This window comes from Lactuca sativa, chromosome 6 (genome assembly GCF_002870075.4).
Source record: "Lactuca sativa cultivar Salinas chromosome 6, Lsat_Salinas_v11, whole genome shotgun sequence".
NCBI lineage: Eukaryota > Viridiplantae > Streptophyta > Magnoliopsida > Asterales > Asteraceae > Lactuca > Lactuca sativa.
In genome coordinates this window covers 48806017-48820777 of record NC_056628.2, presented here as the reverse complement: position 1 = coordinate 48820777, position 14761 = coordinate 48806017, and the positions used below count along the sequence as shown (strand labels likewise).

The window sequence follows — 14761 nt, the reverse complement described above, 5'->3', positions numbered from 1 at the left end:
TGTTGGATCCCATACACACAGATGTGTGTGGGCCCTTCAGATCAACCACAAGAGATGCTAATCGATTTTATGTGACTTTCACTGATGATTATAGTAGATATGGTTATGTATATTTAATCAAACATAAGTCATAAACCTTTGAAAAGTTCAAAGAGTTTAAACATGAGGCCGAAAATCAATTAGGCAGGAAAATAAAGGTACTTAGATCCGATAGAGGCGAAGAGTATCTTAGCATTGAGTTCAACGACTATCTAAAGGAATGTGTGATAGTCTCACAATTGACTCCTCCTAGGACACCACAGTTAAATGGTGTAGCCGAGAGGCGTAATCGAACCTTGTTAGACATGGTTCGTTCTATGATGAGTTGTGCTCCACTTCCAATTCATTTATGGGGCTATGCCTTAGAAACAGTCGCCCACATCCTAAATCTTGTCCCAACAAAGAAGGTTGCCAAAACACCTCACGTAATGTGGACAGGGAAAGTTCCCTCATTAGCACATATTAAAGTATGTGGTTGTGAGGCTTTCATAAGACGGGAGACTCACGACAAGCTAGCAGCAAGAAGTGAGAAATGTGTTTTCATTGGATACCCAAAACAGTCTTTTGGATATTTGTTCTACAGACCTAGTGAGAACGTGGTGTTTGTAGCTCGAAGAGGAGTCTTTCTAGAAAGAGAGCTCATATCCAAAGAGGACAGTGGGAGTACCATTGACCTTGAAGAGATTCAAGAGTCAACCAATGAAGGAACCTTATATGACACTAGCACTCAACCAGAGGAAACAGTTCCTGTTGAACCAGTTGATAAATCATTACCTCTTCGTAGATCCACTAGGGTGAGTGTGCCACCTGAGTTGTATGGTTTTCATATCACTTCAGACGGTGACACATTCATCAGTGATAGGACACTGGTGAATTTAGATGAAAAAGTCTCTTACAAGGAAGCAATGGCAGGCCCAGAGGCTTCCAAGTGGAAAGAGGTAATGGAAAGCGAGATAAAATCCATGTATGACAACCAAGTTTGGAATTTGATTGATAATGCATCAGGTCGTAAGACAGTTGGTTGCAAATGGATCTTCAAGAAGAAGACAGACATGGATGAGAATGTACACACATTCAAGGTTAGACTGGTTGTGAAAGGTTTCACACAAACCCCAGGGGTTGACTATGATGAAACTTTCTCACCAGTAGCCAAGATCAAATCTATCAGGATATTGCTCGCCATAGCTGCCTTTCATGACTATGAAATCTGGCAGATGGATGTTAAGACTGCCTTTCTTAATGGGAAGCTGGATGAGGATGTTTACATGAATCAGCCAGAGGGTTTTGTCGATGCAAAATTTCCCAATAGAGTGTGTAAGCTTGATAAATCCATTTATGGATTGAAACAAGCATCTCGCAGCTGGAATCTTTGCTTCCACGAGAAAGTCAAAGAGTTTGGTTTCTATAGAAGTGAAAATGACTTTTGTGTGTATATCAAGGCTAGTGGGAGTATAGTAACTTTTATGGTGCTATATGTCGATGACATATTACTCATTGGTAACGACGTTCCAACCTTGAATGAAGTTAAGTCTTGGCTTGGAAAGTGTTTTGCCATGAAAGACCTTGGAGAAGCTGCCTATATTCTTGGGATTAGGATATTGAGAGATAGAAAGAAGAGACTAATTGGACTTAGTCAGAGCACATGCTTGGATAAGGTACTAAAGAGGTTTAGTATGGAAAATTCCAAGAAGGGAGAGCTGCCTATCCAGAGCAACACAAAATTGAGTAAGACTCGATGCCCTAGTACAGACGAGGAAATAGCAGACATGAGTCGTGTACCTTATGCTTCCGTTGTCGGATCGATCATGTACGCTATGACATGTACTCGCCCTGATGTGGCCTTTGCTATGAGCATGGTCAATCGCTATCAGGGAAACCCGGGTAGAGCTCATTGGAAAACAGTAAAGAATATACTCAAGTATTTGCGAAGAACGAAGGACTGGGTCCTTGTACTTGGTGGCAATGATACTTTGAGAGTAGATGGTTACAGTGATGCCAGTTTTCAAACAGATAGAGATAACTTCCGTTCTCAATCTGGCTGGGTATTTCTACTGAATGGATGAGCAGTTACTTGGAAAAGTTCCAAGCAAGATACGGTGGCTGATTCTACTTGTGAACCAGAGTACATAGCAGCGAGTGAAGCGTCTAAAGAAGAAGCTTGGTTGAGGAACTTCATCGGGGATCTCGGAGTTGTTCCAACCATCTAGGAGCCTATGGAACTGTTTTGCGATAATGAGGGAGCGGTTGCCTTAACTAAGGAACCCAGAGACCATGGTAAAACCAGACATATCGACAGAAAGTACCATTTCATCAGACATAGAGTAGAAGAAGGCTATCTTGTTGTAAAAAGGGTATCATCTGAAGATAACCCAGCAGACCCCCTTAGAAAGGGTCTGAGTAGGGTTAAGCATATTCAGCATGCTCGGAGCATAGGTCTAAAAGATGATATTAGTTTTAGTAGTTAGATTAGTTTTGTCCTGAAACTTGTGACAAAGTAAATGTAATTGACTTTTGGTGATTAAGTAATAAAGTATTACTTATGGGTTTACTACCTTGTATCAATTGTTTATTGTTGTGTTTCATATTTTGCATGTTTTACTTCCCGAATAATATGATTGTTCAAACTCCACAGTCACTCGTACTTTTGGAAGTAAGTAGCGAATTAAGACTATAATGAATTGGATTGCAATTTGTCTAAGGATAGACATGGCAATAAAATTGCTGCAATGTTCATGAGTACTCAGAGAGTGAGATTTGAGTATTGGATAAACCCACGCTTAGAGTATTACTCCATGGAATTCATCACGAGTAATACTGAGACGATAATATCTATAATCTTGGAACAAAGATATATGAGTTGTAATTTGCAAGTCGGCTATACATTGGTAATACGAAAACGCATCAGTAACTTGGTGTTATAAAACGTATTGTCATGTATGGTTTGATGAGTAAAAGATACAAGTATATGAGTCGATGTTTATTCGTTCCTTTTGCCCTAATGGGAAAAGCGATATTTGTGGGCCCCTCGATGATTTGGTGTTGAATTTTGTGCTAGGCCCAACCAGGACTGAATTGATGTGTTCGATTAGAAGTCCTATATCATCACAAATCAGGAATCGGGAAACATAGATTCTAGACAAAAGAGATTGATTACATTCCATGTCTTTTGTCTAGGGATATCTAGCGGAACGAAGGATTATATGATCACTTATCTTAGGACACGTAACTGATTGGGTCAGAGTTCGGCAGCAGCTTTTTGGAAGCTACAAATTTGCTGGTCAAATTTAGAAGGCATACTAGCAATTATAGTTACAGACTTATCCAAGTGGGAGACTGTTGGATTAGATGTTTAAGCCCATAACTATAATTGGTATGTACTTGAATTGATAGCATCACAGTCCTTTTGGGTTGCCCTCAAACCTAGCAATCGGACAAGGAAATTATGAAAGAAGAGATATTAATTTATTATAAGATTAATAAATCAATTTATTAATATGTTAAAAGATTAATATATCAATAAGAATTCATTATGTTTAATTAAATTTTAGCCAGAAATTAATTAGAATTAATTTTGGGGTTAAAAGAGTTAATTACAAAGTGTAGGGACTAGTTTGCAATTAACTGATAGTTAAATGGAAGGTTCCAGAACCCCCTTGGAAGGAGGTGGACGAAAACCCTAGGGGAAACCCTAGAGAATTCGTCCAAGGGGTCCAAGATAAGGCCCTTGGGTTTTGCTTAGGCCCTAAGCAAAGGATAAGGGTTTTCCCCTAAACCCTAGATCCTTCAACTATTTAAGGAGCCTCCTGGCTCACATTTGAGAGCACTAATTTCTCTGGAAGAAACCGTGGCCGAATTGCATACTCCCTCCCCTCTTTCTTCTACTTTCCTTCTTGTTAGTTTGGGTGTGATTCCATTAGAGGCATTACACTTGTGGTGCTAAGCTTCCAAGAAGATCAAGATCAAGATCAAAGGAATTGTCAATTGTTTGCTATAACAATTGAAAGGTATGTAACTCCTAACCCTAGTTTATGATTTTTCGAAAATAGTCACCTCCTCTAGGGTTCTTGTTTTGCAATTAAAAGTTGTATGTTTAATAGTTAAAACATAGATCCAAAGTAGGTTGCATGTGAACTTAGGAGTTGTTTTCTAGTTTATTTGTTTTACCTAAAACCCATCAATTTCAACCCGATGGTTGATTGTACCCCTAGTATGTTGGTATTCCAAGTTAACGGTTGAGGGGCCTGGGGTATTCCAACCCAAAAGCCATGGATGTTAGATCTTGGCTCCATTTAGTCTCCATGTTCATAAAAATGTCAACTTTATGGAAGATATTGGTCCATGCAAGCATTAAGACCTTTATTAAGCTCTTCTTGAGCTTTTAAGTCCCTTTAAGCCATGCATGAGTGTAAAGTTGCCAACTTTACGTGATAAGTAGCCTTAGAGAATCAGACATGAGAGTTTAACACTTTGTCTTAGCCGATTAAGTGCTTAATGAGATGGTTTGGTAGTATGGGGAGTACGCTGAGTGTACCCAGCTGGTACGTTGCGCGTATTGACCTCGGACGGAGTACGCTTAACGTACGAGCTGAGTACGCCCCACGTACTCAGCAGATGGGTGTCTGGGCTTGGTATTCTCGGTTTGGGCCATTGTTTGGGTTTTCTTAGTTTGGGTCTTGTTGGGCCATTAGACTTTATATTGGGCTTTGGAATATCATTTAGGATTTGGGCCTTGGGAGCAGTTGAGTTGGGCCTTGGCTTTGGGCCAAGTGAGATAAAGGGTAGAATAGTCTTTTACCATGGTTATGGGTAAAGTAGTTTAGACTCTTGGTTATGGTTCGGAACCCAATTAATAATTGGATGTCATTTGATGATGATGGCGCGAGGATTCTCCGAACCAACAGTAAGAGATTTATTCGTGTGTTTCAGCAGCTAGAGGTGAGTCTCCTCACTGTTCTTGTGGGTCGAAGGCACCAATGCCGGCCTACCAGGTTATGATATGTTAGATGTCTTTGTGACTCTTGCATGGTATGTTGGGCTAGACCCATATGTATGTTGGGCTAGGCCCATTTGTATGTTGGGTTAGGCCCATGGATCAAAAAAGGGCTAGGTCCTTTGTATGTTATGTTGGTGCTAACTGTTTTTGTGACTTTTGCATTTGTATGATTGGGCTAAGCCCATTGGTTTGGCAAGGCTAGACCCAATGGTATGTGATATCTTGGGGAACTCACTAAGCTTTGTGCTTACGGTTTTTATGATTATAGTTTTAGGTACTTTTGGTTCGAAAGAGAAGGATCCAGCTTGATCGCAGCGTATCCACCCATGTTTCCGCATTGTGATGATTTTGGGATTGTACATTGACGACTGTTTTATTATGAAATACTTTTAAATGTTTGAACAAAAAATAATTGTTGTTTTGATTCTATTAAAAATGAAATTTTTACCTCATAATTTTTGGGTTGTTACAAATTTTTTATTTTATGTATTTCGTAATAGAATATGAAAAAAAAATTGCTTAAAATTTTAAGTAATTTTTAAGTCTTTAAGTGTAGGACATACTTTTTGTTAAAATGTATGGGGCCTCCAAAATCTTACATCCGACCCTGAAAATAATACATTGACAGTTAAAAAAATGACATACTAAAACTAAAAGAGACAAAGGGAAGAAGTTGGACAATGTGATTAAAAAAATATGTAATTCAAATAAAAATGATATGTAAATAAACTTTAACTTCTATCTTTTTAGACCGTTTTGCGTCGTTCTCAAAACGACAGATCTTTTTTGGGATAGATTTTGGGACGATTCTTTCTTTATTTGGACTGATTCTAGACGGTTTCAGACTGGTCCTTTCTTTTTTTAATCCAATCTCATTTTAGACTGGTTTGGTCTTGATTATTTTATGGCTCCATTCCAAATCGGTGTTTCTAATCATGTCTTTAGTAACTTACATATGGACTAAAATAATGAGGATTTATTAAAATTTTCGTGATAAAAAATCATTGGGCTAAACCGAAAGAGTGGACTCTATTCATTTTCTTACCAGACTGAACTCAAGGCCTGATTCTATAGCATGGATCTGCAGGCTAAAGCCTTCGATTGGGCCATCAGCCGATCGTCGTTAGCTTACTCGACAAGCACTTTCCGCCTGGGAGAAAAACTCTGCGGGCACGATTGATCGAACTCTGTGGTTCGGAGTTCCAACGACTGAAACAAGATCTGCCGGAATCCGGTAATACAGTTGACTCGTTCGAGTTTTCTTCACCACCGTAACATGGCGGATCCAGCGTACTCTGCCCTCAGAAAAATACTACTGGACGAGATCACGCCGGCGGTCATGGTTCTCCCTACGCCACTAGTAGAAGAACGATGCCAAAAAAATGGACTCTCATTTGTCCAAATGCTCACTCCGTTTTGCGTATTCAACAATATTGATGGTGAAACATACACACTTTACATAATTTTCTCATTTATATGCTTGTATTTCATATAAGAACTATTGGTATTTCACGCACACAAACGTTGGTGATCGATTCTATTCTGCCGTTTGTGTATTTTTCTTGGGGTTTCTGAGTTAATGAAGGGGTTATGTTGAAATTACTATGAACTCGGCGTGAACAATAAACTGTGAGTAGAGTATTGAAGAACATAGAGAATGTAATTCGAGGAGCAAAAACCATCTGATTATGTTGGATGTGATGATGTCGCTTGAATAATCTTACATTTCACTTCAATTTCGGCTTTAGCCTTTATTTCACTGGTTAGGTGCTAGTGTCCTTAGTCTATACTTTTCATTGTTTTGCAGTCCCTGTTCGTACAGCTAGTGATCAACCCTACAGGCTACAGAAGTTCAAATTGCGAATGTTCTATGCATCAGATGTTAGGCAACAAAATGTTGAGGTATAAATTTGTCTGTTTACATGTTCACAACATTCATCACATCTCACAATTCTCTCATATTAAGCAACTTGTTTACTACTCAATTTATCCATGTAGTGTTAGCTGTTTGATTTAAAACCTTTGAGCAGTTTTTTCTGAGAAATGTTTTTTTCATTCAAGTAGGTGACAAAGGAGCGGTTAAAACAGGTTATTACTGATGCAGGAAACAACAAGGATTCAGACTTGTACTTAGATCCATCACCTATAGAAACTATACCCATCTGTAAGTTTTTCATCTAATTATACTGTGTGAAAGTGTCAACACAGTTCCAAGAGTTTAAATTTATTATTTTTAAATTATTCATTTACTTGCCCCTTCAGCTTCTCAACCTGATTTTATACCAACATGGTTCCAATTTTTCAATAAAGAACTTGTACGCAGTGTATCCTTTTCAGATCATGAAGCCTTTGATCATCCTGTTGCATGTAAGTTTTTTAAAGTGCATTGTTTCTCATTTTCCCATTTAAATTACTTGACTTTAAATCTTTAATTATAATGAATTTTTCAGGCCTTTTGGTTGTTTCTTCAAATGACAAGGATCCTATCAACAAATTTGTGGAACTTTTTAACATGAACCAATTACCTCCCCTTCTTAATGATGGTGCAATGGATCCAAAGATTCCAAAAGTTTTTGTTTTGGTCCATGATAACCAGGATGGATCACCAGAAAGGTTTTTTTTTTTTTTTTTTTTCACTCTTTAATTATCAAATTTTATTATGATGTAGAAAGAATTGAATATAAATTTGAATTTCATTATTGCATGTGATATACAGAGCAACTAAGATATTGGCAGAAATGAGAAACACATTTGGAGCAAATGATTGTCGTTTGCTTTGTATCAACTCCTTGCAAGGTGAAGCACTTGATCATGAACCAAATCCATGGGAATTTTATGTAAGTTAAATTCATATTTTCATGTGATAAAATTTGTTTCCATCTTTTTTATAAAGTAAAACTTGAATGAGTTGAAATTTTTTGACAGATGCCTAATGCTTCTCCTGATCAGCATCTTGGTCGTTTACTCAACAAAGAGGATGTGGATGAGGTTATTTCTGGAAAAAAAAAGAAATTTATTTAATGCTATATAATAATATAACCATCTGTAAATATAAACTCTTTTAACCTTTTTCAAATGCAACAGTTGAAGGATTTTGTTCGTGATCTATCATCCAAAGATATTATTCCTAACATGGAGCAAAGAATACGTGTTCTAAATCAGCAGGTTGTTTTTCTGTAGATATTTATGACAAATTGTAGTTCCTTTGACAAATTCCATTTTTTTTATTCAAAAATATTACATTTACTCTGAGATTAATTACTATTCTTAATTCCAAATCACTGTTATAGGTTTCTGCAACAAGAAAAGGTTTCAGAAACCAAATAAAGAACTTATGGTGGAGAAAAGGAAAAGAAGATGCCCCTGAGAATCAAAGTGTTAACATGTATGTCTTTTCCTTTAACAGTGAAAAACACTTATTAATGTTCTTTATTTTCTTATTTTTTGTTAATGTTTAAAGGTACACTTTCAGCTCTATTGAATCTCAAATAAGGGTATTGGGTGATTATGCCTTCATGTTACGAGATTATGAACTTGCTTTATCAAATTATCGCCTTCTATCCACTGATTACAAGCTTGACAAAGCATGGAAACGATATGCAGGTGTACAGGTAGATATAGCTATGATTGTGTATTTCCAGAAATACCCTTCTGCTCCTTAAACTCATACTTATTTAATATCTTCAGGAAATGATGGGATTAACATACTTCATGTTGAATCAATCAAAAAAAGATGCTGAATATTGCATGGAAAACGCCTTCACCACTTATTTAGTAAGCTCCATATTTCTTTAAATAATTATTTGTTATAGTATAATTAATTAATTAATTAATTTATTTTATTCAGAGAATTGGAACATCAGGGAAGGGAAATGCCACACGTTGTGGTCTTTGGTGGGTTGAAATGTTGAAGGCAAGTGGTCAATATAAAGAGGCTGCTGGCGTTTACTTTCGTATCTCTGGTGAGGTAATAACTAATTAATTAATTAATTAATTCTCTTTTGTGAATAAAAATAATATTTTGTAAGATTTAAAAAAAAACTTTAATTTTGCATAGGAACCTCTTCATTCAGCTGTGATGCTTGAACAAGCATCTTACTGCTACCTTTTAGCCAAACCAATTATGTTAAGAAAGTATGGATTTCATCTCATTCTTTCTGGTGATCTTTACAAGAAATGTGATCAGGTATTTCAAATTTTGTTACTGAATCATATCTTAATTCTTTAATAGATGATTTTGTTTTACTATTAGTACTTACTAGATAATTTTCATTATCGAATACCATATCTATCTATTTCTTTAGAGTAATATTACATTTTTGGTCCCTGAGAGTATCTGATTTTATCACTTTTGGTCCTTATTTGAGTTTTGTAACGTTTTTGGTCCTTGATTGAAAATAGTCACTTTACTTGGAAACAGGGACTGAAAATGTTACAAGAACCTCAACTAAGGACCAAAATTGTAATTTACTTTTTTTTTGTGTGCCTTTGTGTATCAGATAAAACATGCAATTCGTGCATACAGAAATGCTCTTTCTGTTTTCAAAGGAACAACATGGAGTCATATTCGGGATCATGTCCATTTTCATATAGGACAGTAAGTTTCTAACTTGGTTATTAAAAGGTCAATAAAATAGGCCGGATTTGTTGAAATTACGTTATTACCCCTCTCCTCTTTGGACACAGGTGGTATGCTTTTCTTGGAAGGTTTGATGTGGCGATGAAACATATGTTGGAAATTGTGGCTTGTAGTCATCAATCAAAGCCAATGCAAGAGTTATTTATGAAAAACTTTTTCCAGATTCTACAGGTTAGTATTGTTGATATTGACTTTTATTTTTTCAATCTTATTATTATTATACAGTTTGTCACACAAGTTTAATAAATAAACTTTTTGTTTTTTGTAGAAAACTGGCAAAACATATAAAATTTCACGACTTCAGTTGCCGATTGTGAATATAAATTCACTGAATATTGTTTCTGAAGATCATCGCACTTATGGATCACCTGCTGCTGTAAGTTCATTCATCTCTCACACTCACACTCAGACTCACACTCTTGCTTATTAAAATAAATATAATAATAATTAATAAACTTAAAAACAAAAAATCCATGTCAACAATTGGTTATCAGTCACTTTTTCATATAAATGGAATTGATGGAACCGAAAACATAGGTTGAGGGACTTTAACAGTAAAAAATGTTTCTGAGGGACTAAAGTTAACATTTTTGATAATTGGTTAATAACTGAAGTAATTTGAAGTATTTAACTAATTTTGAAATATTTAAGAAACAGCAAAAGTTGTGAAGGATTAAGTATCTAAAGTAATGGTTTTTTGAAATGAATTGTTCTCAAAAACAATATAATTATCATTTCAACAATAAAAGGTAACTTTTATTCTATTATTTGATTATCGAGGAAGAAAAAAAATAACTCATTTGTTTTTTCCCCAAAAAAGATTGTAATGAGTATGTAATGCTTGAAATTATGATAAGTTTTTACAGATTTGTATTTTTTGTTGTTGATGACACAGGTGAGTGTTAAAGAAAGTATTTGGCAATCTTTGGAAGAAGAAATGGTTCCATCATTAACTAATGCTAAAACGACATGGTTGGATTTACAATCAAAGCTTCTCCCAAATAAACTCAAACAATCAAATGTCTGTGTTGCAGGAGGTATGAATTTCAGGTGATCAATTCTAGTTGGAAAATTTTTATTCCACAAAAAATAAAAAATTAACATAACATAATAAACTCTCCCTACACTATCAAAACAAGCCACTAATAATATATCATATGATGCTTCTTCTACTTGCAGAAGCACTTATGGTGGAAATTGCCTTCAAAAACCCTCTCCAACTCTCTATTCCCATTTACAGTGTTACCCTAATGTGTGAATATTCACCAAACGAGATAATACCTGGTAACTTCACTATTTTTTAAAATTTGAATTTATACTAATCTGTAAAGATTAATTATTTAATAATATTATTATTATTATTTCACTTCTCAGATGCAAACAACTCATTTGTAGATCAAAGTATTGAAGACGAAAAAACAACCTCAGACGCATCTCTTTTTACGTTATCCGAGGTCGATATAACATTGACAGGTGGCGAAACCACACTGGTGAGTTTGAGTTTGACTTTACAGTTGACCATTTTATTTATTTATTTATTATTTATATTTAACTTGTTTCAGGCTCAACTAAGTGTTACACCTATAAAAGAAGGCCGGTTAAAAGTAACTGGTGTGAGCTGGAAGTTATCTGATTCAATGGTTGGATTTTATGCCTTTGAACCGGATTTAATAAAAAAAAGAATTTCTAAAGGAAGAAGGAAAGCTAAACAGAATACAAATAAACTTGAGTTTTTGGTTATCAAGGTTCATACTCTCTCTTTTTAAATTATGCAAATTGAAACCAAGTTGCTATTTTTAATTTTTAATTTAAATTATTTTTTCTCTTTCCAGAGTCTACCCAGACTTGAGGGTATTATTAATAACCTCCCAAGTACAGTTTATACTGGAAATTTGCAACGTCTTTCACTCGAACTAAGAAACTCTTCAGAGATTCCTGTGAAGGTATATGCTTTCAATATTATTTACCTGATTGCCATGAAAATTTTCCCTCTTGTTTTCTCTTAATTAATTTCTTTCTCCTTCTAATGGCAGAATCTAAAGATGAAGATCAGTCATCCCAGGTTTCTAAACATAGGAAACCCTGAAAAATCAGATGTGAACTTTCCCTCTTGTTTGGAGAAAGAAAAAACACCTTCACAAAAAGACGCAGATCTCGACACCACTAAGAAATCCGATACCATATTCCATTTCCCTGAGGTCAGTTTCGTCATTTCTTCCAAACTTTATCATCATTTTTTTTCCTCATCTATAATTGATTTTATTTTATTTCTAGGATACAATAATTCACAAGGAAACTCCCTTTGTTCTACCTCTTTGGTTTCGAGCAGCAACTCCTGGAAACGTGTCTTTATATCTGACAATATATTACGAAGTTGAAGACAAATCTACTGCCATGCGATATCGCACTTTGCGTACACATCATATTTTGGAGGTGAATATAAAACAAAATTTATTTAATTAAATTGCGTTGGATTTTGTAACGATAAATAAAATCTTTTTTATAGGTTTTACCATCTTTGGATGTGTCATTCAATATCAGCCCATGTCCATCAAGATTACAAGAATATATTGTCCAAATGGATGTTATCAACAAAGGCTTAAAAAGTCTAAAGCTTCGTCAATTATCATCCGTTGGATCTGAATGGCAAATCTCCTTGATCGAATCCATTCAAGACATCATTCCTTCCGGAAATTTAGCTTCCGGTCAATCTCTTTCTTGCTTTCTTAAACTCAAGGTAATTAATTGATTAGATTACCTTTACACTACTTTTATTACTTTTTATTTTTTAATTAATTATTTCTTTCTACAGAATGCGAAAACAACAGAAACCGCTACAGATGTCTGGTTAGGCCGCATCGGCAATGAAGCCGTATTCGACACACAGCGAGCACCACTCGTCAATTTCCACCATTACGAACAACTCCATCAAAAAACATCACACAAGGTTCGATAATTTCTTCACATAAATCACGAAATTACGAAATTACCCCTTGACTTTTCATGAACCTATCAGGAACAGGAACACCAAAGCACAGTTGACTTCATGTTGATCTCCGAGATGGAAGAAACCGAAACCGAAAACAAACCTCCACAAATCTTTTCACATCATGCTTGTCATTGCAGGCAAGTCCGCAATTTCAAAAATAAAGTCATCTATATTTTCCAACATTATCTTGATTTTTATTTTTGATATTGTGGTATTGCAGTGTGGCAACGAAGAGACCGATATGGTGGCTATTGGAAGGGCCACGGATTATTCATTATAACTTGGCGAATTCCTTGTGCGAAACGAAACTCAAAATGACGCTTCACAATTCTTCAACTTTTTCGGCTTCCGTTCGTATCAATACCTTCGATTCTCCTCCCGGAAGCAGCTCATCTGGTAACAAAGTCGGCTGGCATGATATGACTAGTCCGCCGATTGAAATTAGGGTTCCGCCGCCGGAATCGGGGAAAGTGGTGGTGCTAGAGTCGGTGCCGCCTTTCATTTGGACGGGGTTGAGTACAACTCATGTTAAACTGGAACCGAATTCGACGACTGAGATCGGTTTACTGGTCACAACGTTTGCTCCGGGGACTTATGATCTATCGAATTACACGTTGCATTGGAATCTTGTGGGGTGTGATGACGTGAGGGAGAAGGAAGGGGTGTGTGGAGGGCACCCGTTTTATTTGACCATATTGCGAGAGGAGTGACCGTTTCTATTTTTCTTTTCATTAAAATGTTTTTTGTGTACTAATGATCAGTTGTAAAATTTGTTGTTCTAAATGTGTTTATAGAAACAAGATAGAAAAAGGTCGATTTGAATGGAAGGAAGGAATCAGATGAGATTATTTTTTTTATTACGAGTTAATAAGAACAATGGAATGTTTCTAGTGTTGGAGCTTCAAGTTTTTGAGGTTTAATTGGTTTAGTAAGTGTTAGGTATTTGATAATCACGCAGCAATTATTATGTTCATATCAGTGGCATTTTCTACATTTGTCTGTAGACATTTGTGTTGCATACAAAAAGAAAGTAAAAGTACGTACGTCATCAGATTTTCGTATCTTGTAATTCATAGAGGTTATCTTATTAAATATCAGGATAATGACATCAAAACTTTTAGGATAAATTATACGAATGGAAAATGCCAACTATGCCCTATGAAATTTCTATGGTTTACACTTTTGATCATTTAATTTTTTAAGTGGCTTTTTAAGGAAATAAATTTAGTTTTGTCGGTTCCAGTAGGTCCTTTTTGAGAAATCGAAGTGGTAACTTGGTTACCCCCTTATGCCACTTGAACCCATCACCGGGACTATACGGTCGGAACTGTTCATGTCACCGGCCACCATGACACTGTTCTTGGAGATTTTTGAATGAGTTTTGAACAGAAAAGAAAAGGGGTTACCTAAGATTGATGGAGGAGTAAGGAAAAATGATTGGAAGCTGCTTGAAGGTCGAAAAGAGATGAAGACAGGAGGGAAAATGGTGATTCTTGCCGGTTTTTATTCTCCGGTGAACAGTGTCGATGGTCCTCTTTGCGGTCGGAGGCTTGCTTCAACTGACCATGGCGGTGGTTTGGTGGTGATTGGATCAGTCTGCCATCAAAATAGAAGGAAGACGAGAGGATGGGTAGAAGAGGTTGCCCACAAGTTGGTTCCCTCATAAAACCACGAAAAAACTTAAGTGACTAAAATGGTCAACCCTAGAAACTTCATAAGGCGTATGTGTCATTTTCCCTTATATGAATCGTCCCTCGCTCACATGTTAGAAAGCACGTTTAGTCCCTATTTTAAAAATTAACTAGGACCATCCCTGAGTTTGTTTTTTCTTACACACTTAGTCCCTCTAGACATAACAAGACTATTTTACCCTTAACAATTTCTTTTTTAATTTTCTTTTATTCATTTATTAGTTTTACATTAAAAGGAAAAAAGAAAAAAAAAGTATCTTCAACCCCCCCCCCCTCCTTTCCCCATACCCGTTTCCCCATTTTCCTCTCTAACTATCGACGAACAGCAACCATGAAGCCGTCGACAACCATGAAGCAACCACCAACGAAATCTACTTAATAATCAAAGCAACCATCGCCGCCATCGCCCA

The 14761-nt window shown here is 36.1% G+C and overlaps 1 protein-coding gene across 4 annotated transcripts; it reads left to right on the top strand.

Annotated features, from left to right (window-relative positions):
• Nucleotides 1-6142: 6142 nt before the first annotated feature.
• On the top strand, nt 6143-13565 carry LOC111897402 (uncharacterized). 4 transcript variants are annotated; one of them, XM_023893359.3, is made up of 27 exons: nt 6143-6471; nt 6840-6934; nt 7097-7196; nt 7295-7399; nt 7483-7645; nt 7749-7869; nt 7958-8020; nt 8117-8197; nt 8323-8417; nt 8493-8643; nt 8720-8806; nt 8880-8999; nt 9090-9218; nt 9532-9629; nt 9719-9842; nt 9940-10047; nt 10567-10708; nt 10851-10955; nt 11046-11161; nt 11234-11416; nt 11504-11614; nt 11705-11869; nt 11946-12104; nt 12178-12408; nt 12484-12618; nt 12694-12797; nt 12881-13565. In XM_023893359.3, exons 1-27 carry the CDS (start codon nt 6309-6311, stop codon nt 13368-13370), a joined length of 3744 nt encoding a protein of 1247 aa, XP_023749127.1. In that variant the 5' UTR covers nt 6143-6308; the 3' UTR covers nt 13371-13565. The 4 variants fall into 4 exon arrangements, with proteins under 4 accessions (XP_023749127.1, XP_023749129.1, XP_023749130.1 ...); XM_023893361.3 differs by having other exon boundaries at nt 6144-6471; nt 8505-8643; nt 12688-12797; XM_023893362.3 differs by having other exon boundaries at nt 6144-6471; nt 11067-11161; nt 12688-12797.
• The last annotated feature ends 1196 nt before the right edge of the window (nt 13566-14761 follow it).